At 36.3% G+C, this 24,010-nt stretch overlaps 1 protein-coding gene across 5 annotated transcripts in view; it reads right to left on the bottom strand.

Annotated features, from left to right (window-relative positions):
• fgf13a (fibroblast growth factor 13a) overlaps nucleotides 1-24,010 on the bottom strand; it is a 106,495-nt gene that overhangs the window by 11,786 nt on the left and 70,699 nt on the right. For 3 of the 5 annotated variants that reach the window (XM_032555099.1, XM_032555098.1, XM_032555101.1), the window contains 2 exons: nucleotides 14,680-14,790; nucleotides 6,804-6,907 (listed from right to left, as the gene is read on the bottom strand). In XM_032555099.1, the coding sequence (XP_032410990.1) occupies nucleotides 6,804-6,907; nucleotides 14,680-14,790 (215 nt within the window). Of the gene's footprint in view, nucleotides 1-6,803; nucleotides 6,908-14,679; nucleotides 14,791-18,237; nucleotides 19,195-20,269; nucleotides 20,316-24,010 lie in introns of those variants that run through there. The other 2 variants (XM_032555102.1, XM_032555100.1) reach the window with 2 other exon arrangements.

Raw genomic sequence — 24,010 nt, 5'->3', positions numbered from 1 at the left:
TTGTGTAATGCTTCTTTTATTAGCTAGGCAGGTATATAAACAAGAACTTTCAATTGTGAGTAGCTTTCAAATGGCACAGTTCTATTAACTTAAAGGAAGTAATTATACCTCTGCAATGTTTTTTTATGTGCAGCCAGCAGGAGGTGAATTACTGTCATAAAGCATTTAATTTCTCATGTAAAGGCAAGCCAAATCAATGCTAAGTTACAAGAGCTACAATATGAAAACTAGAACAACAACAATTATGCCAATAAAACCATAGCGGAGCACCGCTCAAGTTCCTCCCACCTACTTCAAAATAAGTGAAACTCAGAAAAAACAATTATCAGGTGGAGTAGCGACAATGTGTCCTTCTGAAGCCAGATGTTGAAAAAACTGAAATGGGATCTAAAAGGACTTTTTTTTCTGGCATTTTATGGTTTATTTGTTTTCCAAATGACTTTTTGCCTGGAAAAAAACAGGCAAAAAGTTACACCCACACAAGATTGAAAGTCAAGTCAGAGGCATGTAAACACTCATAAAACACAGCAATTTATGACAAACCCTGTAAATTGAAACCTTACAGTATTAGTGCTTCTTTACTAATGGCACTGTGCTGACTAAACAGCTGAAAAGAGTGGGATTTAATTACATATTTCATAAGAGTGCATTAAAACGCTAATACACATGTTCAAGTAAAAGAAGATAAGAATGTATTTTTCACCTGAATTTCAGAATGCTTATCTATAACTTAAAATATTATTTAACATTTTTAAAATATTTTTCTTCATTAATAATTAATCAACAAAGAAATTTATCACAAAATTATTTGTACAGATTTATTAAGATTTTATAGAGGTCTTCATTATATAATTTGACCTTTTATTAAAAAGGATAGGGTTTTTTTTCTCGTAGATCACTTAAGCCTGTTGATGCATATTCAACACATAGCATGAATCATATTGGAAGCACATTGCCAACATCTAGAGCTTGGAGTTGAACCAGGTTATGCTTAATTTAGTGATTTAGCATGCTAAACACCAAAACGTATTTGTTATATTTTCAGAAACAATCTGTAGTTTATTTAGAATCCGTCAGCAAAAATAGATCTAGTTCATTTTGTATATATTTGTAAAATAATGTCAGGCAGTAATTAGTTAATTCATGTTTTGCTCCCCCTGTCCTACTTTATTGCTAACCCCCCTTCTTGTGTCATTTATTTACTCCCTCATTATATTTAGGGTAGTTGTTGCATGCCAGATCGTCTCTTATCTCTGTCCTACTTGCCTTGTGTGTTTCTCATGCAAGTTATTGTTTTCTCTACTGTCACGTTCAGCCTATTATTTTATGTTTGTTTAGCATCTTCGTTTACCCAGGTAGTCTGACTGTGACTCAGGGTTCTTTTTCAAAAGAGATTTTAAAGCAAATTATCTGCAGGCGTAATTACCACAGGAAGACACAAGCACCAATTAAAATCTAAATAAAACACTAAAAATGGGAATTTCTTTTCAGTTACACTTTTTCATTAAAAAAATGAAAAAGTCTTACAATTAATTGTCTTAAAATCAATTAAGGGACTTAAAATTTATAATTAATTCTTGTAGCTTGTTCAGATCTGATTGCCTTCAGCTGGAGCTTTATGGGGTATTTAAAATGCCTTTGTAAGTGAATCTTTACTAGTGAAGACCAAGTGTTTGCATAGATCAGAAGAGTTAGTATTCTTATTTTCGGGTTGCTGTTGTGACATTTTAGTAGTTCTTGCATTTAATTTGTGGCAGTAGAGCATATGTGTAGAGTATGTGTGCTGACACTGAACTTTGCAAAATTGGAAAAAAAAAAAAAAAACATTACTTGCTGGCAGAGCTGATAAGTAACTTACATTTGAAAATGTATTAACAGCATTTTTCATGTAATATGTGATGGTAATAGGTGTGTTACTGGTTTAGCTTTTTTAAATATTAAATATCTGACATTGAGCACATAAAATTAAAAATAGTATTCTTGTTGAATCGCAGAGATTTCTTGATAAATATTTCCACCTCACAAAAGCTGAACGGTTCAGTCCACTCTCACTCTCACTGAGCAGTCTAGAGAAGACTCAGCTGGAGCCTCAGTGACTCACACTAATTCGAAAATGACCCACTAGGAAATTGATAACACCACTTGAAAGGCACTTGTGAGTATAAGAGTAAATGTGCAAATCGGCTCAAAAGCAAGCTTGCAGATATAAACGATGAATAAAAGGTGATTTCCTTTATTTTAGTTTGAAGGACTGTAACTGCAAATGTTTACAGATTGTAGTGAAACACTTTTCTCGAAGGATGATGCTTCTTCAGTTCTGATACTGCAGACCTTTCACTACTTTTTGAAATGAGTAGACCTAAATAGGTAGTATAATAAATATATAAATTCTTTCTCTCCCACACATTGATGGTGATAGATGAATATATTATCACTGGCGACTTCTGTTCACCTACACACATGCTGTTTATTTCGCATCACACCATCTATATATATAGACAGAACACTGTATACATAATGCATTTGTGAGCTAAAAACTGTCTTTGTGGGGGAAACGAAAATAAAATGTTTTAATTCAACAACTGGCTGAGATGAAAGAAAAACACAGGGCAAATTGTAGTATAATTAGACATGCTCTGACAATAGTTAAATGTATTCTTTCCAGGTAGTCAAATAACTGTTTACCTACTTGTGCTTTTTTCCGATCTCAAGACGAATTGAGTAATGGTGTAAAAAGTCAGGGATTGAAAAATGGTCCAGAAAACAAATGCTTCCAAATTCCTGAAAGCTGCCAGCTGTTTTGCTGAATTTGTGATGCTCAGTTTAAATGGGAGGGGTAGTTAGGTTCAGACATCAGTAGGCTTTGTTTTAGCATCCATAGATAACATGGATGCTGCATGCAGAACACAGATGAATGCAAAAGAACAAAGAGTCCAGACACCAGCAGCCCCCTAAAGCTGCTATCACACTGTGATTGTTATCAATCTTAGACAAAATCTATTGTCGTGGCTCGTGAAAAAAATCCAAAGAAAATTGCTGGTGATGAGTTGTGATTGGTGGTCTGGGGATTTTCAGTGAGAGAGGCAAACAGACTGCCTTTTATGTTTTCTCAACTAAAGAAAACCTATCGAGCACTGTCTGAAAATTTTCAGCTATTTTTTTTTTTTTTTTTTTTTTGCCAAGTTACAAAGTTTTCTCCTCTTCTCTTTTTTTCAAGATTATGACTGATATTAAGTGCAACAAGCTATTTTGCATTCGGTTTATTCTTGGACCAAAACTGCTGTTAAATCTTTCCGCTGTGAACCAACATTTTCCATCCTACCATATGACAGGAAATTCTAGATTCCATCATATTGAACCCAGACAAAGTGACATGTTTAATTTCCATTGTATTGTTCCAATTGCACTGTGTGTGGAAGAACTTAGACTGCTGTCACACCAAATTTCTGCAAAAATATATTTCTGCAGCACCTTCCAAAGATCTTTCCTCACATACCCAAAAGTGGACAATTAATTGCAAATCTTTCTCCATCTTACCAGTAAGTTGGCATACCCAAAATCACTGATACATGTTTTGTCTAAGGACTGAGTCACCCAAGTACATGTGTTTTTGCTGCTGAACTCCCCTGACACAGTCTGTGTACCAAAATCTAATTACATGAATGCTAGCAAGGGGAATTAGAGAATTTAATTTAAATCTAAAGAATCTATGTACATTTATTGCCTGGTCCTAATTAGAAACACATTTAGAAAGGAATGAAAATATGAACTTGTTTTACTTTTGATCACAACGTACATGCTCACCATTCAGTCAGTGTTTCTCCTTTTGCATGCATGTATGCGCAAACATGTAGACATGTAGATCTCATAAAAGCAACCATCCGTACACCCTCCAAACTGCGTCATTTGTTGTCTCTCTACTTTTGATTTGGATTCTTCCCAAAATACTAACTTGTGATTGGTTGGTTTAATGTGTGGCTGGAAGGCAGCACTTTGCAACAGCAGCAATCCCAGGAAGATAGGCACTATTATGTAGCAGGCCTTACATTCAGTACAATTTTCTCCCTAATTTAGCTGAAATGGGAAGCCCTGCAACCCATCCCCCAATTGCATTCTTCCAATTTAACAGATCAGTATCAACCGGTTTCCTTGTGAGGGTATTATTTGAAACGGCATAGATGATACATGGTGTCCAGGCAACATGGTTCCAATTAGACTTCAGCTTTTCTCTCCTCTGTTTGAGTAAGATTTCACACATTATTACATAACCAGCTAAGGCGATGAAGTACAATCCTAATTAAGCACATGGTATTTTTTGCTTCCAATTAAATTTACCTTGTGATTCCCTGTTAGTCAGTTTTTATAGAAACCATAACATTTTTGTTGCAATCCAGCCACTTGTTTACATGTCTCCAGTGATCAGAGTCTCTGACACTGGAATTTTTTGAAGCCAGGTTTTAGAGTGAAACTTTTGGGAACACCCCATACAAAGGTGTGTGAAATACAGTGCAAGTATGAAAGCGCACATACAAAGAACTCATTGCTGCAGGCTTGGTTCTATGCATGCTTGGGCAGGTAACAACAAAATCACTGGTGGACAGCATTGTGCTGTTTTATGCCACTTAACCTGTTCAGTTTTACACAAGTTCTTATAAGGAATATGTGTGTGTTATATGAGCACTTGTTTAATCTGATGGGTTACTGTTTTCAAAATGAGCTGGAAGCTAGTGAGGTGAAAACAGCACACGCATTTCAACAACATGATAAAATCACAGCGCCACATGGAGCCCTGGCATGATATCTACAGCGGATTCAAGGTGTCTTGGTGGTCTCATCTAATATAAATGTCTCATCTAAACCTTTCCCCAATCAACACCTGAAAATACCAGCAGCTTCCAAACAGAGATCAGTCTCATGTAAACGTAGTCTAAGTAAAGTTTCATAAAAAGAAACTTTACTTAAGCTCTCTAATTTAATTAAATTAGAGAACAGAAAGACATGCATTCATTTTAGTTGCAGGATCGTTCAGTTTCACATGTCAGAAACTAGGTGACTGAGGTATAGAGGAGATAAAAAAAGAAATACTCAAAAAAACGGACAAGAAGCATTTTGGGATGTGGTTTGTATGTCTCTATAGTGTGTATAAACCTTCTTGGCTGCATGATTAAATCACAAAATCTTGCAGTGCCAGCGTTATTGTTCTCTTATGCAAAATGTATCATCACATGTGGATGCACATTTAATTTATACATGAAATATTGCAGTTTTTACTATGTGCAAAACAAACAAGGAAAAAGAAAGCACTTTCACTGTTTGAATCCTTTAGTTTATTTTTCCACAAAGCAGATATGTCTGGCAATACTATCAACAAGCCAAACAGAAAACTAACACCATGGCTGTGGTGGTGTAGCAACAGATAGTGCCAGCTGTCCTGCTAAGGCTGTGGATAAAAGCACTTCTGCCAGCAGTCTCTGCCTGTAATAATACTGTTTGCAAATACTTTGCATGTTCAAAATTATTTTGTCAATTGTCCCAAAATATGGCACTGTTCAAATAACTTCATCATGTTAGAAAAATGTTTTAGTTTGTTGAAAAGTAATGTGTATAGCTGCAGTTACGTATCTCATTATGCAAAATAAACTTTTCACTCTTTTCAAACTCAGTGAGGGGATTCTTATCTTATTGGGCCATACAAAATTATAAACCTTTTCACTTTTGGTCTGGTTACGACTGCAACCTTTTATATATTTTAATTTTAAATTTTTTGCTTATTCTTCTTTGTGCAGAATCTCATGAAAAACATCCACTGTAACATTTAATAAATCAACATAAATGGGCAGATTTTGGTTTGCAAATCCACTCATGATCAAAAAACATTTTGGCGACATATAACACTCAACCGTGTTACCATGGTAATCATTATTATATTTAGATATAAGCAAGGAGGACAAGGAAGGATTGCACTGCACAACATAAAGTGGGTCATAAGGAAAGAACATTATATAAACTAAACTTTGAGAAGTTAAAGTTTAGGGCAAATTGAGTGAAAACAGCACAAAGTACTTTTTATGCTGTTATTTTCAGTTTTTCAGATCTCTTTTTAGGTCTATTGAGATGGACATTTTACATTTTTTTGTGTATTTTTTTAAAATGCGTCAAAAAGAAACTAAGAATATAAAGTAAAGGTAAAATCCAAAGAGTGTTTTTCTGCTTTTAGTTCACAGAGTGCTCGTATTATATACTCAATATCTGACAGAAGAAATCGCACAATAAAAAGTCACAAGATTATTAGATTTCAGATTTTGTTTATGTCTGTGCCGGTTGCAATCTGTCTGAAGACCTTTTCCTAAAATGAAAAATCATTGGTAATTTGACTCTTAAGCCTGTCTGTCAGTGGTGAATGTGTGTGTCTGCATCCCCTCCGGTCGCATATCCACCGAGCCTGTCAGTCTTGTTAGTGACGCCAATCTCACAGTGGCATTTGGGGAAAAAAGACTGACATTACTTGGCCGGTAACTGAATTATTCATAACCTTGCACATTTAATCAAAGAAGAACCGCCAACAACCACCATTAGAGATCTCACCGCTTGATTGGCTTATACAATCCTTGGACTATTTATTGTAAAGACAACAGCAAAAGGCTGTTATTCTTTCATCAGGCAACTTTTATTTCTCTATTTACTTTCTGGCCCATTTGTGTCATCTAAACCAGACGTTCACTTTGAACACAGGTGGACTAAAAACCTCCAGGGTAACAAACACATCCATGTATAAAGACACTGACACTGAGTGAAACACTCACCGACGTGTACAGGTAGCCCTCACTGTTCATTGCTAGATAGAGTTTGGTCTGCACCCCTTGGATGGCCACCACTCGCAGTCCCACCGGAATGAGGTTGAACATGGCTGAAAACAGAAACACGTTTATCACTTACAGGGAAAATACAACATTTTTAGAGCAACTAAAAGGGATATACAAGCTGAAGCTGTCATATGTAAACTGCTTTGTCAGAGTTCCCTACCTAAAATGTTCCATTTACTTTCAAGATAAGGAAATATGAAAGAATAAATATTTCACAGACCATGTCAATGCAACAACCTACATGATATACCAGCTTTAGGAAGAAAGTGTTAAAATTGTTGACTATTTATTTGACAGAATTTAAAAAATTTTTATTTGTTTTTTAAGAGTGATGTAATTAAACACATTTTGTGTCCCAATGATGTTTTTCATTCTACTTAACATGTATGCCAATTTATGGATCTTTTTGTAGAACACATCTAAAATATATGAAAGGAAATGCCACTGAGGAAGCTTAGACACCTATAGGCATAATACTACTTGATTTGTTATTGGTTGCAGCTAATAACAAGTCAATAACAAGACAAGTGCTATTTATTTTCCTGTACCCCCAGCCAAAGTGGAGATAGGGAAGACTTAGGTAATTGGCTTCTGCAGATGTGCTGAAACGGTTTTCACTGTGCGTATTTAGTGTTTGAACTATTAAGATAAAAAGTTAAAAGCATTTTTTCATATCACACAAGCTAAATATCAGATTAGCCACTGATAGCTGACAGTTGCCACTCTGAAAGCTACTTAACAGTGACCTGAATCACTCTAAATTTACTCCAACTAACCACTACACACGAGCACAGGATAAGATTTCAAAACCATTAAAATATAATAATGTCTTTGTGTGGTTCCTAACAAAGACTATTCTTTGTGGCCACACCAACATTTATACAGACAATAGTCACTTATATAAACACTGTGGATTGAACTCAGGCCAAAATACACAAAAAATAAATAAATATAGACCTGTCTGTGATTAGGAAGCTGGATATTGGTTTTGTGTCTGAAAGGAGCAGCAGCAACCCAGCTGGTCACTGAGGTATATCTCCACCTAATTAACATCCGCCTGTTCAGTGCTTTTTTATGCGCGTGCGTGTGGGCGTGCATGTGTGTGTGTGTTTCTACTTACAACTTACTCATATTGAAGTCAAAGGTTGATTATAAATGTCCACATAAATACCCGTCTCTAACAAAACAAACTTTGCTTTCTGGTGAGCTGACTACTGCAGGGACTTAATTAATGAAAAGCCTGGTGTGTTTTACTATAGTGGGTATGGAGATAAACATAACAAAGCTGATGTTATTTTAAACAATCCCTTTAAGTTTATGTCCATGTATGTTTTTTTTTTAACTTAAACTCTACTGAAGCTTTGGTTCAGTATATCCTCACTATAAATATCCACATCTCAAACTCTTCTGAGTGAAGTGAACTATAGAGGCTTTTTGAAGGGTCATTTTATTTGCTCTCGGTGTCTAAGCGCAGCAGACATCTCTTACTGTTTGCTTTATAAAAGCATCAGCCAGAAGAATGTATATCATATTTACTTTACAGCAGCTTTGAGAGATTAATTTTGCATTAATGGGAAATACATCCATTTCAAGCATAGTCATTTCCAAGAAAGGCTCTGTTCTTATTTATTACTTTCTCTTACAGCACAGGTGTCAAACTCCAGTCCTCGAGGGCCACTGTCCTGCAGTTTTTAGATGTGCCACAGGTACAAAACACTGTAATGAAATGGCTTAATTACCTCCTCCTTGTGTAGATCAGTTCTCCAGAGCCTTGATGACCTAATTATTCTATTCAGGTGTGGTGCAGCAGAGGCACATCTAAAAGTTGCAGGACTGCGGCCCTCCAGGACTGGAGTTTGAGACCCCTGGTCTAAAGGGTCTGGGCCCTTGGCTATTGAGAAATGATTGCTTCCTGGAGGTGTGGGTTTTTTTATTTAAAGATCAGCGCTCCTCTTATGAATCCTCTCCTAAAGCATTATATTTTATTGTCTTACAAAGTATGTTTTTAGATATACGTTTGTTTGAAATTATACATTTGGATTATATTTCTATGTACAGTATACAATAGCACATTTGTCTTTTCTTACTCCTCAGCATCAATAACATAAGATAGAAAATCCTTCAAGTAATTTTTGACAAATGCAATGGACTGTGGCTTGTACAATCATCTGCAGTTAAAAAAGAACTACATTAAAAATAGATTTATCTATTTTCACCAAAACAATTTTTCCCAGGGAGTAATAATCCTTGAAGACACCAGCGTCGACATGAACCAGATTTGCTTCTGAAATATTGTTTATCTTAGAAAATGAACACTGTGAACTTTTGTGTTGTACAATTCAGGGTTCATTTCAAGATTTTCAGTAAATAAGTCTGAATTCTTGAGTTATTTAAGTCACAGGCAGTCCATGCTTCTTATTGAGCATAATTCATGTATACAGTACATAACTTCCTTTGTATACTGGTGTGCAGTCAAGTTAGAACAGGAAGGAGGTCATCCCAAAACTATTTCAACAAAGTTTTGAAGCGTAAAATTGTTCAAAATGTCTGGTAGTCTGAAGCAGTCTACCAGAGCCAGTATTCAGTTCTTCAGCAATATGATCTAAAGTATTTCGTCTGTGGAACTGGACCAGATTCACGAGCTGTAATTAGTCACTATTGATAGATACGGACCTCTGCTGACCAGGAACTCGCCACAAGAGTTTTGAGGATGTTCTGAACTGTCATAATGGTCATAATGTAACCCTTATTTAACTTGCTTAAGTTCTTTTCATTTTTCCTACATCAAAAAGTTCACTTGTTGCCCAACATAGTTTGCCCACTGAAAGGCCAAATAATAGAGATAAATAGTATTAACATCACCTGACAGAGGTCATAAAGTTATGATTGATATGTGTGTATGTCTAGTTTTATTCCTCAAAGCTTAGGGCTTGATGTTCCCTCTCTTGCTTGTCATGTTGTATTAACAGTTCTTTTCCTTACATAGGCACCTTCCTCATGTCACATGTCTCCGCTCAGATCTCCCCCTTGGTGCCTCCAACACGATCAGCACGAACACATCTGCTATCTACTTCATTTCAGAGGGATTACCAGCCGGAGCACTGATGGAGATTTTTAAAGGGAGGGGTGGGGACTCAATTACTTTCTGGCTCCTTGAAACACCTGAGCACACTGAAGAGTGACAGGGCTGCCGCCCACGCACGGACAGCCTGCTGCATGGAGGAACATGGAATGAGAAAGAGAAGGGTGGCCTGAGGGACAGCTTTCATGATCATCTCTGTTCCACCTACTCACATAAACAGTCATGACCGATTCAATGTGACGATCAATCTGAACCTCCCAACAATAGCTGCAGTTCAAACTAGTAGCTGTGAAATGTTGAACTATAGTTAGTGTAAACATGAGACATCATTTTTAACTTAATAGTATTAGAGCCAATGTAGAAGCAAGAAAAATAACCTGGACTGACTGGAGTCAAAGAATTTTCGATTAATTTTACATATTTTAATGAAAAACTTTGAAAATGTCTGTTGAAAAGTTGTACATTTGTGAGAAAAAAAAATAATTTTCCATTATTCCAGGCATAAATTTACAATATTAAAACTAAGGTATTACTTACTAAAAAGATTTTAAGAAAAAACTCAGAAGTTCACTGAGATAAAATCAGAAATGTGTGCCTTTATCACAGAAGTCATTTTAGGTTCAAGTAGTAATTTTGAGATACCCATCTGGAAATTTCCCAGAGTGTAAGGAGTACATCCACACTCTTTTCCTGATTTCCTAATAAAAAAACTCACAAGAATAAATAAATTGATAAACATTTCCCATAATCATTTCCCGAGTTTGAAAAAAAGTAGTTGCTCTGTGCTTTCCTAGACCCTGTTTCTGCACTTCCCTCTATGCCTGCACTCTGTTTCACCTCAGTCACCTCTTACAAAACTTATCTGTCTTCTGCTTAAGCAAATTAAAGTTACCTTTAATATTACCTGCACTGATATGGCCTCTTTCAATTTAAAATTTAAAATATTTGCTAAAAATATCTGCTAAATGCGTAAACATATAGCTTACCAAAACTAACAAAGTTAAAAAAAGGCATAGAGGCAAAATGCATTGCACATTTTTACACTAAATTTCTAACTTCTTGTTGTAGCTATCTGTGCTACAGTTCTATCTCTAATGTGAACAACTACAAGAAGAGGATAATTGGTTAAAAACTGATTTTTTAATTTCTTTTCCCCTCTATGTCAGTGCTACACTTATTATCTCTTGGTTTTCTATAAAATGCTGCTCTTTGCTGCTCCTTCTGCAAAGTTAGGCTGTTTTCAGATAAGAAGCGGAATATGCTGCACCTGACACTTCATATGTTCAAACAGCCTTAAGCAGCTAAATCATTCAGCCACCATAATGAGGAGGTCGGCATGGAAACCTGCTATATTATAAAACGGGGGAGTAAAGTTGGAAAGGAACCAAAATCTGATTAAGAGAATAAGATTATGTTGGTGAAGCTTATGTGGTGACACCTTATATCTTGTATAACAGCAAATCCAACCTAACACTAGGGAAGCAAACACATTTTTTTTTAACTTTTAAATATTGTTGCTGCTCATATTGCAACACCAGGCTACTGCACTTGATTCTAAGGTAAAAGTTTGGGTCTTTAATCCCCAGTAATTTTTTTCTTCTTGCCAGTCACGACACACTGAGCTGTACTTTATGACTACTGTGCATTTAGTTTAATCAAAAAAGCCCATCAGAAAAGAAAGGCTTAGTTTTAGGGCTGAGAAGATTTGTAAGAGTCACAATTCAGTGCAAAAGTAAAAGAAAAATTCACTCTTTGAATTTTGTATTGGTACCATGCTAGTGATAAAGCACAAGACTGTGTAAGAAAGAAAAACACAAATATCTGATATTCAGAATAACGTATTCAAATAAGTGGCAAGCAATATGATAATTATATATTTGTTTTTTATGCAATGAAATATTGCTTCCAAACCTTTGGACTGTGTACAGTGCAATCACTGTAACAAAGTTAAACACAATGAACATGAGATATTAGATGTTCATTACTAGACTGTCATTTTATGTAAGTCCACTTCATTTTTATTTCCTTTCATTACTCCATCTGAGATTTCTTCCATTGAACTTGATTTCTCCAGTTGAATTTCAACCGGGCCAATCAGAAGGAGAAGCTGTCAATGACCTTGATTATCTGCTGTTTTAGAACTGTAGTCGGCATATGGTGGTAGTTTTAGCAAAGGCAACAAAGGAAAAGAACAAAACCATTCAGTCCATGTTGGCAACGCTTCCAAACATTGAATTAACATTAACTGCCATCTCGTCTGGCTCCGTCCTTCTCTCTCCGCTTGTTTACAGGGATGCAGTTTCCAGTAAGCATCACCGTGCCATCGCCTCCAGAAAGAAATCACTTCTCAATAGCTGAGGAAACACGGCGTAGAACAACAACAACAGGCTGGTTTTTTATCTGGCTTGATCATTACTGCTTTTTTAAAACAGTCTGGTTATGAGACTCTGTAATAACTTTAATAGGTTTAATTTTGGAGTTCAACAAAGTTATAAGATTGGCATTGTAAATTTAAAAATAGGTTGAAATTTATCTGTAGAGAAATGTAGCTTTTTTGTTTCAATAGTTTTCCAGATGTTCGGTTTAATTAGCTGTGATGCAATGCAATTGAATATCTGAGTTGAGAGAGACTATAACATTTATTTAGCTTTTCCCATCACATCTCCTCTTCATAAAAAAAATGACAAACTTCTTTGCTAAACAGTCAAGCAGGCGAGAATCTGTCAGCTCAGCCAGCTAGTGTAGCAAAGATCAAATCCTTCCTCGTATATGTGCTCAGATTTGAGGAGGTCCTCTCCCACCATCACAAGACACCACCAGCTCCAAGAGGACTGCACTCTCCGTCACCATGGAGACAAGCGCACCCAGTGCCTAACAACGCTATTTTTGGAGCAGCGCAAAGAGCTTCACTCCTTCTCCTCCATGTTCAGCATCTCCCTTTAATTTTCTTTTGACAAAATACTTTGTGCTGATGCAGGCCAGTTATTATGCAACCCAATAAAACACTGAGTCCAAGTACATTTAAGGTGTGCTGTGCTTGCTACATAAGGAGCGTCTAATAGGTGGCGTATGCAAGATTAAAACACTGAAACATCCTTTCTGTATCTTTATGCCAACTTCTGCTAATTGGTTCTCTGTGTTATGTTTACCTTTCTTTTCACTGTTGCAGTCTACTTAGCATAGATAACTGTTAGATCAAATATCTATCCTTTTGATAAATTATTCTTTTGAATAAATCAAATTTAATTAAGTCACAAAGCAGTGCACTGCCCCAGCATGCAAGGTTTTTATTGTACTTTCTAATTTGGAGGTGATCCATTTCTGCTGCATTGTTACCAGACAAGTGGCTTGGCTGTTTTTCCTCCACTCATCTCCTGTTTCAACTATTAAACAAAGAGCTGGTGGGTGTTGCGGCTACGGCAGGAATGCATCATTGCATGCTATAAGACAAAGCTGTCTCTTTTTGTCTTTCACACAGAGTGTAGGAGAGGAAGATGATGGCCGTGACCCAAGTTCAGGTTTTTCAACAGAGTGATTAATCACAGGAAATTAAAGTGCTTCTCAGTAATGAGCCACTTGAAGTACTCAAACTTTTGTTTTGCTCCGTGTAATGACCTATTTACTTAGTTTGAATGCTGCTGAATACAATGAATGAAACACTGAAAATTGAACTGTCTCTCTGCAACTTGAGCAGAAAGTTATGCTATAATTGATGGGTTGTTGGGAAGTATAGCAACTCCAGGGATGCCTGTGGTGCATCCAATTGTAGAGATGCACCAATCAGGCTTTAATTGGACGATAAAGAGTTCCAGGTGTTCCTTAGATTTTGGCACAACAATTAAAACTTTGACTAACTATAATTTATTTCACTTAAGATCTGAAACATAAAAATGAACAAAATGTTCTTTAGGTTCTTCAATAGTGGTAAGAATTTGGAAACCATTAGGAAATGGAGGAAGCGCAAGATTATCACCATCTACAGCTCTGGAATTAAAAAAAAAAAAAATCACTTAAAATGATTAGATTCTCTGATTTTAGAAGACATGCGGCAAATGTCGCCGGGTCCGGGAATCGAACCCACTACGGCCGCATTGAGGACTCAAGGCCTCCAAACGTGGGTCGCGCTATCCCCTACGCCACCACAGCACACCCTTGATTTTACTTTGTTTGAGTAAAATTAACATAATTTTATTTTATGAACTACTGACAACATGTCTCTGAAATTCTAAGCAAAAAATTAGTATTTATTTTCAGAGAATGAAAAATGGTCAAAATAACCAAAAAGATGCAGAGCTTTCAGACCTCAAATAATGCAAAGAAAACAGGTTCATATTCATTTAGAAACAACAATACTAATGTTTTAACTCGGGAAGAGTTCAGAAATCACCATTTGGTGAATAACCATGAGGTTTTCAATGGGGATCAGTGCAGTGGTCTCAATTTTTTTCAGATATGTCAAATCATATTTTTATTAAATTGAAAGTAAAGTGCATAAAAGTACATAGCATTATTGTGCTTATAGACCAACAAATGTAAAAATTCTTAGTTTTGACGGCTTTAATGAATAAGAGAAAATATAATTTCACTGATCAGAGCCATTCAATGGAAACTGACTGACTAATGGTCTTTATAGAATTGATATAGATAAGGTAAAGTTTAGTCTGGATCCTTATTTTGTCATCTGAATGCATGTAGAGGAGAAAACACCATTGAGACAGAAATTTAGGAACTTACTATAACTACTGTCCTCCTCTTTTGTTCCATCGATGGTTCCATCTGCCTGCAGCTGCAGGTGGAAGCCTTGTCGACTGTACAGCTTCGTTACAATCCCCTTTAGCTGGGGCTCTGTGGACCCACAGGAGACACAAAAACAGAAGAATAAAATGAACACTAGCATTACGCAACATTTAGAAAACATGCATTGTGAAATGAATATTGCAGTGATGACAGTGGCAAATAATCCACATATCTTTACTTTTCTATTACTTTTTAATCATCAAGTCACACTGCACCTCAAATTCTAATATTGCCATCAGGTGTAAGAAGAAGGTGCAAAATATACCAGCGGAACAAAAATAGCATCCAAATAGTCCTTTGCCATTGTGATTTTTCACCATGCTGGTGTTAAGATGATGGTTGTGAGTGAATATATTGTGCAGCTCTAAAGCGCATCATTAATATAAATAGCACTACAACCAGATAAAATGATTAGTGTCAAATCTAGCTGGAGCTGGGAAGCTTAAAATGAGCAAATTGATGATTTAGATTAACTTAGTCAGCCAGTCACATTTTAAATCCCAAAATAAAAACATCAACAATCCAAGCTGAAGCAATCTACTTGTTATGGGCTTTTCTATAGAAGGAATAAAAAGCATTTTGACTTATTTGTATGTATTAAGACTTCCACTTTAGGTAAAATAATAATAAATCATTAATTAATTGACTCATTGTATATAAGTATATAGGAATTCATTTGATTCAGGATGTTTTGGTTATGAAATCAATGAGCACTGGAGAGTTCTTTGTTATTTCTACTATGAAACTGAGTGGACTAAAAAGGGAGCCCCAGCGGCGCGACTTCAAAGGGAAAAGACCCCAGATGGACAAGAGCAAAGACTATCTAAACTAAAACTGACTCAGGCCACGGACATGTAACACTGCAGCTGTCAGAGATGGCTGAAGATTTTTTTTTCCATCTCACTTGTCTTTTTCTCCACTTCTTTACTGACTCCATGCATGATTAAACACCAATAAATTGACATATTATGTTTTATCATCAAAATACCTCAAAAAAATATGAATGTGGCCAAAAATATATTAACATTACTGCAAGAAGAATACTAAAATTAGGTTTAACCTTTCAACATGGTTCCAAAATTGAGGCATAACACATTGCTTTCAGCTTTTTACTTTAAATATGCAATAAAATGTCATGCACCACACTGAACTTAAAGAGGAGTACAAGAAAATTTGGCAAACAGTAGACAAAAATTACACTTAATCTTATTTGTAAATATCAAATGTGGAGGGAAGCTGAATCTCAAATTCTTTAAAAATTCAGACTTTATGCAAGAAAAAGGATAAAACAAGGTGATGATCATATAAAGTCATGATAACTGATAACCACGATTCTGATATTCAGCTTGTCCTTGTAGAATTAAATTGGCATCTGGATGTTAGTCTAATCCGTGTATATAACTAGATCAAATTGGTAAAAATAAAATTCATAAGATATTTGAGTGCAATTGCAAACTAATTTTTTTGTTTTGTAAAAAAAAACCTTGAGATTGTTGTGAACTGGGCCCACTAAATTGAGCAGAATTAAATTGAATCAAATGGAAGCAAATTCATATTTAGTGATCATCAGTATTAAGTCTGTTATTTATAACTTTAACCAAGAAAGTTTACATAAATTTTTTAGTTCCACCTGCATTGAGAAAGCCAACACTAAGGCGCTTCACACAACAATAGCAGGAATATTGTTGTGATGTAATCAGACTGGTGCATTAGCACGTCATCACAGCTAAATTACTGTAATAATAATCTCCTGTTTTTAATTTGGTCACATGTCACAGATGTTCACATGAAGGGGAATAGAACGCTGTATTTATTCTTGTTAGTGCTGTGTTACATCATGAATGTCCAATTAGAGCTAAGTGCCCTCCATTATCTGGTTAGTGTCTCTGCTGGGGTGTTTTTTTTTTTTTAGTGGTCAACCACACCTTTCATCTATTCTTTTGTCCTACTTGTATTTTAGTGAAACCATTGTGGGTTTACTAAAGTTACCTTTGCCAAGAATGACATTGAGCTTTAATTGTAATTGCAAACATTTTTATGCTTAATTGAGTTACTAAGCTCTAAAACAGAACATGTGTATATATATATATATTTTTAAAGTCTGATGACCAGCTGTACTTCTGAGTCTGAAAATTATTTAAGCCTCGTCATTTTCTCTATTTAAGGAAGATAATGGATGGTGCAAACATTCTATATTGAACAGTTATATAAACATTCACTTAATCAAATTAATCCATCCCTGAATGTCCATGCAGGCTTGCAGAGAGGCTGGTGCCTATCTCCAGCAGTGATTGAACAAGAGGCAGGGTACATCCTGGACAGGTTACCAGTCCATCACAGGGCAACACAGATGCATGAGACAAACAACCATGCAGCACACACATTCATAGGGTAATTTACAGAAACCAATTACCCTAACAGTCATGTGGGAGGAAGCTGGTTTACGCAGAGATAACCCACAGTTGCATGGAGAAAACATGCAAACTCCATGCAGAAAAACCCCAGTCTGGGATTTGAACCCTGACCTTCAAGGGTTTAAAATGAAAAAAGTGTTTTAAATATAACCGCAAAAAATAAATAAATAAATAAATAAATAAAAGTAATAAAAATACAACTATACTGTGACTTCTCTCTTTTAAAAATGTAAACCTTGATGGTAACTCCTGCAAAAATGACAACTTTTGCACCTATACACAAAACAAGAAAATACACTTCTGGCTTTCAAACAAACAGAATTATTTGCTTCATTAAATCTTTTCCTATCCCATGTCAGATTAAATCAGGGGTGTGATCTGTTTTGTCTGGCCTTCAGATCTGGATAATGGGTACAAAGCTAATGTTTCTTGGATGTAGATCCAACCTTTTTTTCAGTCATCTTCTCAGCAACTTGCACAAAGTTTATTACAGTCTATGTCTTTTATACAGCTCGTAATGGAAGAAAAGTTATTGAACAACTGTGGGTGTCCTGTTAGAGCTACACAACACAACAGACCTCGACTTGGCAGATTCTAATTTACTTTTTTAAAAGCACAAAAATACAAAGAGGAAAATATCTATTTTTTAAACATAAAAAGATCATACTCAAGTATGCTGCTGATAAAGCAAAACGTTTTTGTTTTTTTTTGCTTGTATCACTGATGGGAGCTGATCAAAGGGAAATCAACCGATTCCAGTCACCAGGTGCTTCTCTAAAATTATGGAATTAAGAACTCTTTAAAAGTTTGGTTTTGTCACAACAAATGTGAACTAATGTCACTGGTAACAGGGGGAAAAAAATACATATATTTATTCTTTTACATTTAACACTCAGCTTAGGAGTTAGAAATATATGACTTAGAATCAGTTCAATCATTTTGTATAAACTGAAGAATCATCTGGTAATTTTCTCTGCAGAGGCTCGTTAAACACTGCAAACTTTTTATGCAAATTATCTTATTGATATATAGTTGTCAAAGGCGAAAAAAAGGTCGGAGAACAAGCATCCTGACAACAGACCTGGTCTTCTCCTTCGTCTTTTCTTGGAACCAAAGAGTTTGACCCGTGAGAAGACATTGAGCCGGTTGGGTTTCTCACAGCTTCCTTTGGCTTTGCTGGGGCTGCTAACGCAGCGGCAGGCATTTGACTTCTCCCGCTCCCTCGCCTGCCTCTTCTGCCTGATGAGGGAGCTGGCGATAGCCGCCGCCATAGCCAGCTTGGCAGCGGTCTGGGGAAGAAAACTTCCAGAGAAAAGTGGATGAATCCGGAACCGTGGATTCTGGCAGGAAAACTTCCAGGCGCAGCGCTAAAGAAAGTCTAAGGCAACTACGATGATGCTCGAGATGAAGATTTCGCAAAGCGCATCAAACAGTGAAATGAAATAGTCCCACAGGGTAGGAAAGCCAACTCGCTCGAATAACCTCCTAAAGGATCATTTTCCACGAATCCAGGCGATATTCAGGAGTTGTCCGGTGTATCTCCGAGAGAAAAGTCAAGTTTGATAAACAAAAATTAGACGGTCCATAAGAAGATGCAAAAAGACTTTCACCAAAGCACGGTGCATGTTCTTCCAACAGGATCATCTTTCTAACACAAACCCTGTCTCAGTCAATGGGTTTGCGTTATCCCACGAAAAACACCAGAGCAGCGCACATGCATAGTAACCGGTTTGGTGAATGAAGCGCAGTGGGTGGAAAACACCTGTTTGCAGACGCCTCTGTGACTGTTCCCCTTAATCTCTCACTGTGAAAGTGCCGCGGAGAGAAAGACACTTAAAAATTCACAGCAGAGGACGTGAATGAATCACTTCGGAGATCCGGTTAGTATTGTTTGTTTCCCCTGTACAGTTAGAGCGAGGCTACCCCAGGTAGAGTCGCAGGAAGCGCCCCATGCTGAATCAGTAAATAGGCGTGAAGCGCAAACCCAGTGAGCCGCGCTGCTCAACGCGTCCCCACCTACAGCAACCTGGAGACTTAGCAGCGGGGAGGAGGGAAGACGGTCGGTCCGCGTAGTACAGACACAAACACAGACCAGAAACATCACCACTAACAAAACACAAGCTGCCATGTCACATGTTTCATGTTAAGTACCAAAAGAAAAAAAAGGGTGGGTGGGTAGTGAAGTGATGAAATCCAAACGAGGGGTAAAGGAACATCACAGATTGTTATCTATTAAAATGGCCAACAGCTCTAACAGAGTAAAACATTGTAGTAAATTGTGATGGAAGACAATTGCAAGCATCCTAACCTTACACACTGCCTTAATATCTTAAAGAAACTAAGAACTAAATGTCAGTAATAAGATATGTGAAAATAGTAAGAAAACAGAAGAGACTTTATTTGAACACATTTGTGGTTTTATAGTCATTTAAAATTCCCCTACAATTTTGTCAAAATTCAAAATTACAAGGAACGAAGCCAGAAGAATAAATCTAGAATTTAAAAAAGTGCACTTAACAATAATGAGACGTAATAAACTCCACCTTAAAGGTTTGATTCTGCGATATGCAAACATCACCAGGTTACCTTCACTTCCCACTGGACACTTTTAAAAGATTAACCAATGGTGCCATCTACAGTTGTAAGACCAAAAGTGACACTGAACCTTTTTTTTTTTTTTTTGTTGGTTTGTTTTACCTTTTAAAGAAATAGGAACGCCACACCTTACGGTGAGAAGCTGTCATAAATAACACAAGAAGCTCCATATACAACAATTTGAGGGAGATGAAGTTGAGATTTCAACAAGGATAAAACTGGTATAAGTATCACTCACACTAAAAGCTTTGTAAACAGCAAAAACTGTCAAAAATGTAATGCAAAGATTAATTTCAGAACCATGGACAGCAACATAAACTCAACCAAGAGTTGATCTCAGAGCAAAATGAAAAGCCAAACAAAAATAAAACAAAAAAAAGATATACAGCATGATGCCTGGCATTCCTTTATGCACGGCAACCAAGTCTTTGCATGAAAACCAGATTTCAGACGCATAATGCATAATTAAAAAAGAAGCATGAGCAGTCTAAATCTAACATCAGGAATAAATAACCTACCTGAAACAGATTTTCTCAGAGGAAAAGTCATCTTTTTTCCCAGATAAACCCAGAAGCAGATATTTTTATACTTGCATTAGTTGTAAAAATGCTGCTGAAAATAATAAGAGACTCGATTCTCCAAAGTTCAAAGCATTGTCAGACAACTGTCAGAGGCGCAGTGGAGGAGAAAGCATCGAGGCGTGGCCATCAACAGGAAGGATCATTACAGGACATTAGCGACATGCCATTTTAAGTTCTAAAACGCTCATTAAAGATTCATTTAGTCGTCGTTGTGGATCCAGCAAACACAGTTCTGTGTATTGTTGGGTTCAGATGGAGAGTTGGCGGTGGGAGGAGAGGGCAGATTAGAGAAAAGTGAACGAAAATGTGAGCTGCGACTGTCTACTTCCTTCTTGGGGCACTGAAGACTTTGCTCTCATGTTACAAAAATGATGTAAAATGATCCGTTAATGCGCTGTCTAAACTGGTTACTCAGACATTTCCACTTTGGCTGAACATATCGACGAGACAATGGTGAATCTTTACATTAGGCTGAATGCTTTTTCCAAAGACGATTCTCTGTTCTTTGGCAGTTTTATCCTATTAAGTCATAACACTCATAAAAAGGCGACCTCCACGAAATGTTCTTCCAAGACAATGTTCAGAAAAACCTATCTTCAAATATGCACCGTGGTGTTTAGTGTTTTGAAGAGTTTGACCCCATGGTAAACCCAGATTGGGTGATTCAGCAGCAGTACTCTGTGGTGTGTGTGCTCTGAGAGTTGTGTACTGTTTTGAACACTAGATGGCGCAATTGAACCAACAATCAACTTTTCTTGGTTGATGATTGGAACTTCATTATCCAAACTTGTCATTACAAAAAACATATTTATGATCCTATACCGTTTCAGTAATTACCTCAAAACACAAGATAACCTCAACATGTAATTTTTGTGTCTTCCAAAGATTTTTTTTTTTCAAATTTTGTTGTGTTCTTGTGCCGAGTTCATAATTTGGAAGTGGAATAGTTTTTTTTTCAAAATGCCGTATAATTAAAATATAAGTATGAATGCAGACTGTGTATATATGCATAATTCATCATCATTACCTTTATTACTGAAACATAAAAGCTCCATAACAAAGAGATAAAACAAACATACAAAAAGATAAATGAGAAAATAGTTATTTTTAATCCTAAATAGAATAAAGTGTCAGCAACTGCCCCACCTCTCAATATAAATACTGTTGTTTTTCAAAGGGTTCAAGGCTTTTTTATTCTTTTAGAGAACATTACTGAACAAAACATGATGAAGACCAAGGAACACACCAGACAGGTCAGGAAAAATGTTCAGATAAGTTTAAAGCAGTTGTTTTAAGTTAGGCATAAAACAGCATCCTAATCTATCAATAACTCACAGTGATTCAACCCATTATCCAAAAACTAAGACAAAATTGCACAAATCTACAAAGACATGGGTCCACCTAAACTGGCAAGCCATAAAAACAAATTAATCAGAGAAGAAGCCAAGAAACCGTTGTAACTCTGGAGGAGTTGCCTGCAGCTCAAGAGAGTGTCAAGAAGGAAGTCATTTAAAAAAGTCACAGAAAGTCCTTTTTACAGACTGGCCATGTAGGATACTCAGAAAACACATAGACTAAAACATTCATGTCAAATGAGACTATTCTGGCACTCACTGAAAGAAAGTGTTACAGAAAGCTAATGGCAATCTTGGAAGAAAGTCTGACAGAGGGTTCAAAAGTCCAGATGATGATGGGAGTTCAAATTAAACAGGAAAATTACCCTAAATATATACCCAGAGCTACTATAAAAATGGAGATTAAAGCAAAAATCTGATAAAACTCCAGACCTTAATCCAAATCAGAATCTATCGCAGGACTTGAAAGTTGATATAAAAAGGAAAGGAAATGTTCACAGATGCCACCCATCCAACAGAGTTTCAGATGTTTTACAAACAGGTGAAAGATCTCTAGATGTAATTTAGAAACTAACCTTAATTCACAGAATAAACTAACCTGCAGGCTGCAAAGAAAATTCTGTAAGAATGTAAAATCCCATCTTTGTGTCAATATAAATACTTCAAAATGGGTCAAATAAGATATTAATTAGTACAGAAGTTATAAAACATTCCAGAACAGAATAAAATTCAATCTTGTACATTACTAGACATTTTGATTATTACTGTTTGGTTCTATCTTAAGCTGTTTCCTAAAAGTAGATTTCCTCAGTTGGGATAATATGTACCACAGAAAGGACATTCAAAGTACCAAAGTAACAAAGCTATTAAAATGTTAATCATTAAAATACAAACATCTAGTTGTTTTTTCTTCTCAAGTTTTATGGTAAACTTCACACCAAGAGCAACCACACATGCAAAAAAAAAAACATTTTTCCTTTTATATGCGACAGCATTTTTTTTCTAGGGCAAATACAGGAAAAGACTTTAAGCTATTATGACATTTGATGATGTTTGTTTTTTTTATTTACAAAAATAACCTTTAACCAGTACCTTGTCAAGTTTAATTTGATGTTTTAAACACTTTTTTTTATAATTTGGAAGACCAGAGAGCTGTGAGAGAGCTGGAGAGTGATGTGTTAACGGTTCTGTCTACATGCAGCAAAGCTCATGTGAAATGTGTTAAATGTCAGTCTGGCAACTTTCTGCAAACGGCATGTTCATCAGTGCAGTCTATTCTAATGATCAACTGTACATTTTTGTAAGTAAAATCTTTTAAATAAAACTCTTTTAATTATTTTTTTTTAACCCTACAGATCTGTCAAGATAAAGATTCATGTGAAAATTAGAGCCTGGTCCAAATTTCATAGTTGTAAAAGTACATATTTAAATTGTAACATATTTGTATTAAATTATTTACGTTTTCACTACAGTGAAACACCTGTAAAGTAGAAATGCTTGTGCTCCCATATAGATAAAATCAGATTCTGTTCCCTGCAAACACACCGAGATGACTTGATTCACTTATCTCAGGTTTTGCATCGGTCATCCCCATGACTGATAAATTCAGACAATCACTCAAGCAGACAGTCTGGCCTTCCAAAAGAATGACTGCTTTATCACTGACAGCTCGGAAGACAGATAGAGTCAGGAGGTACTCTTCAACAGTGATGTAAGTTAAGCATTTAAAATGAGACAAAAAAAAAGCTACATAGGAAGAAACTACGCTTGCAATATTCAGAAAGCAAGAAGCCTGTAGTTCACAGATCTAACCAGGTACCTGTTGATTATCTAAAATCTGGAAGGGGTGTTTGTGTTGACTAGTTTTAGAAGAAAACAAAGCTTGTCTGCAGTGTTTTAAAATGTCAAAATTAAGCCTGTGCAATATTAGCCTAATTTCAAGTCTTGGCAATTTCAACAACAAAAGCGTTTAGAAAATTCAACAAATCTATACAGCAAAATCACTCTTTTGAAAATGAGTTTATGTCTTAACAACAAAAGAAAACAGTACTTTGGTTGTGCGGTGGGTCAATGATCCAAAGCTCAGCAGCATATACAGCCCGCAAAAGGACTTGAGCAAACATAGAAAATTCCTACACGTGGTATGTGTGTTGCTTGTGCAGCAATGTGTCATGGATACATTAATTACTGTACTGCCCCAGAATGCTGCGGCCTCATGGGGCCACAGTCACTGTACTGTACGCACACGGAGCCATACACGCTGCGGGAGAGTAAAAAAAATCATTAGGAGCAGCTCAAAGCATCCATGTTTGATTGAACCCAG

Source organism: Xiphophorus hellerii, chromosome 23 (assembly GCF_003331165.1).
Source record: "Xiphophorus hellerii strain 12219 chromosome 23, Xiphophorus_hellerii-4.1, whole genome shotgun sequence".
NCBI lineage: Eukaryota > Metazoa > Chordata > Actinopteri > Cyprinodontiformes > Poeciliidae > Xiphophorus > Xiphophorus hellerii.
The sequence above is the reverse complement of the archived record's forward strand: the minus strand, read 5'-3'. Positions and strand labels throughout refer to the sequence as shown.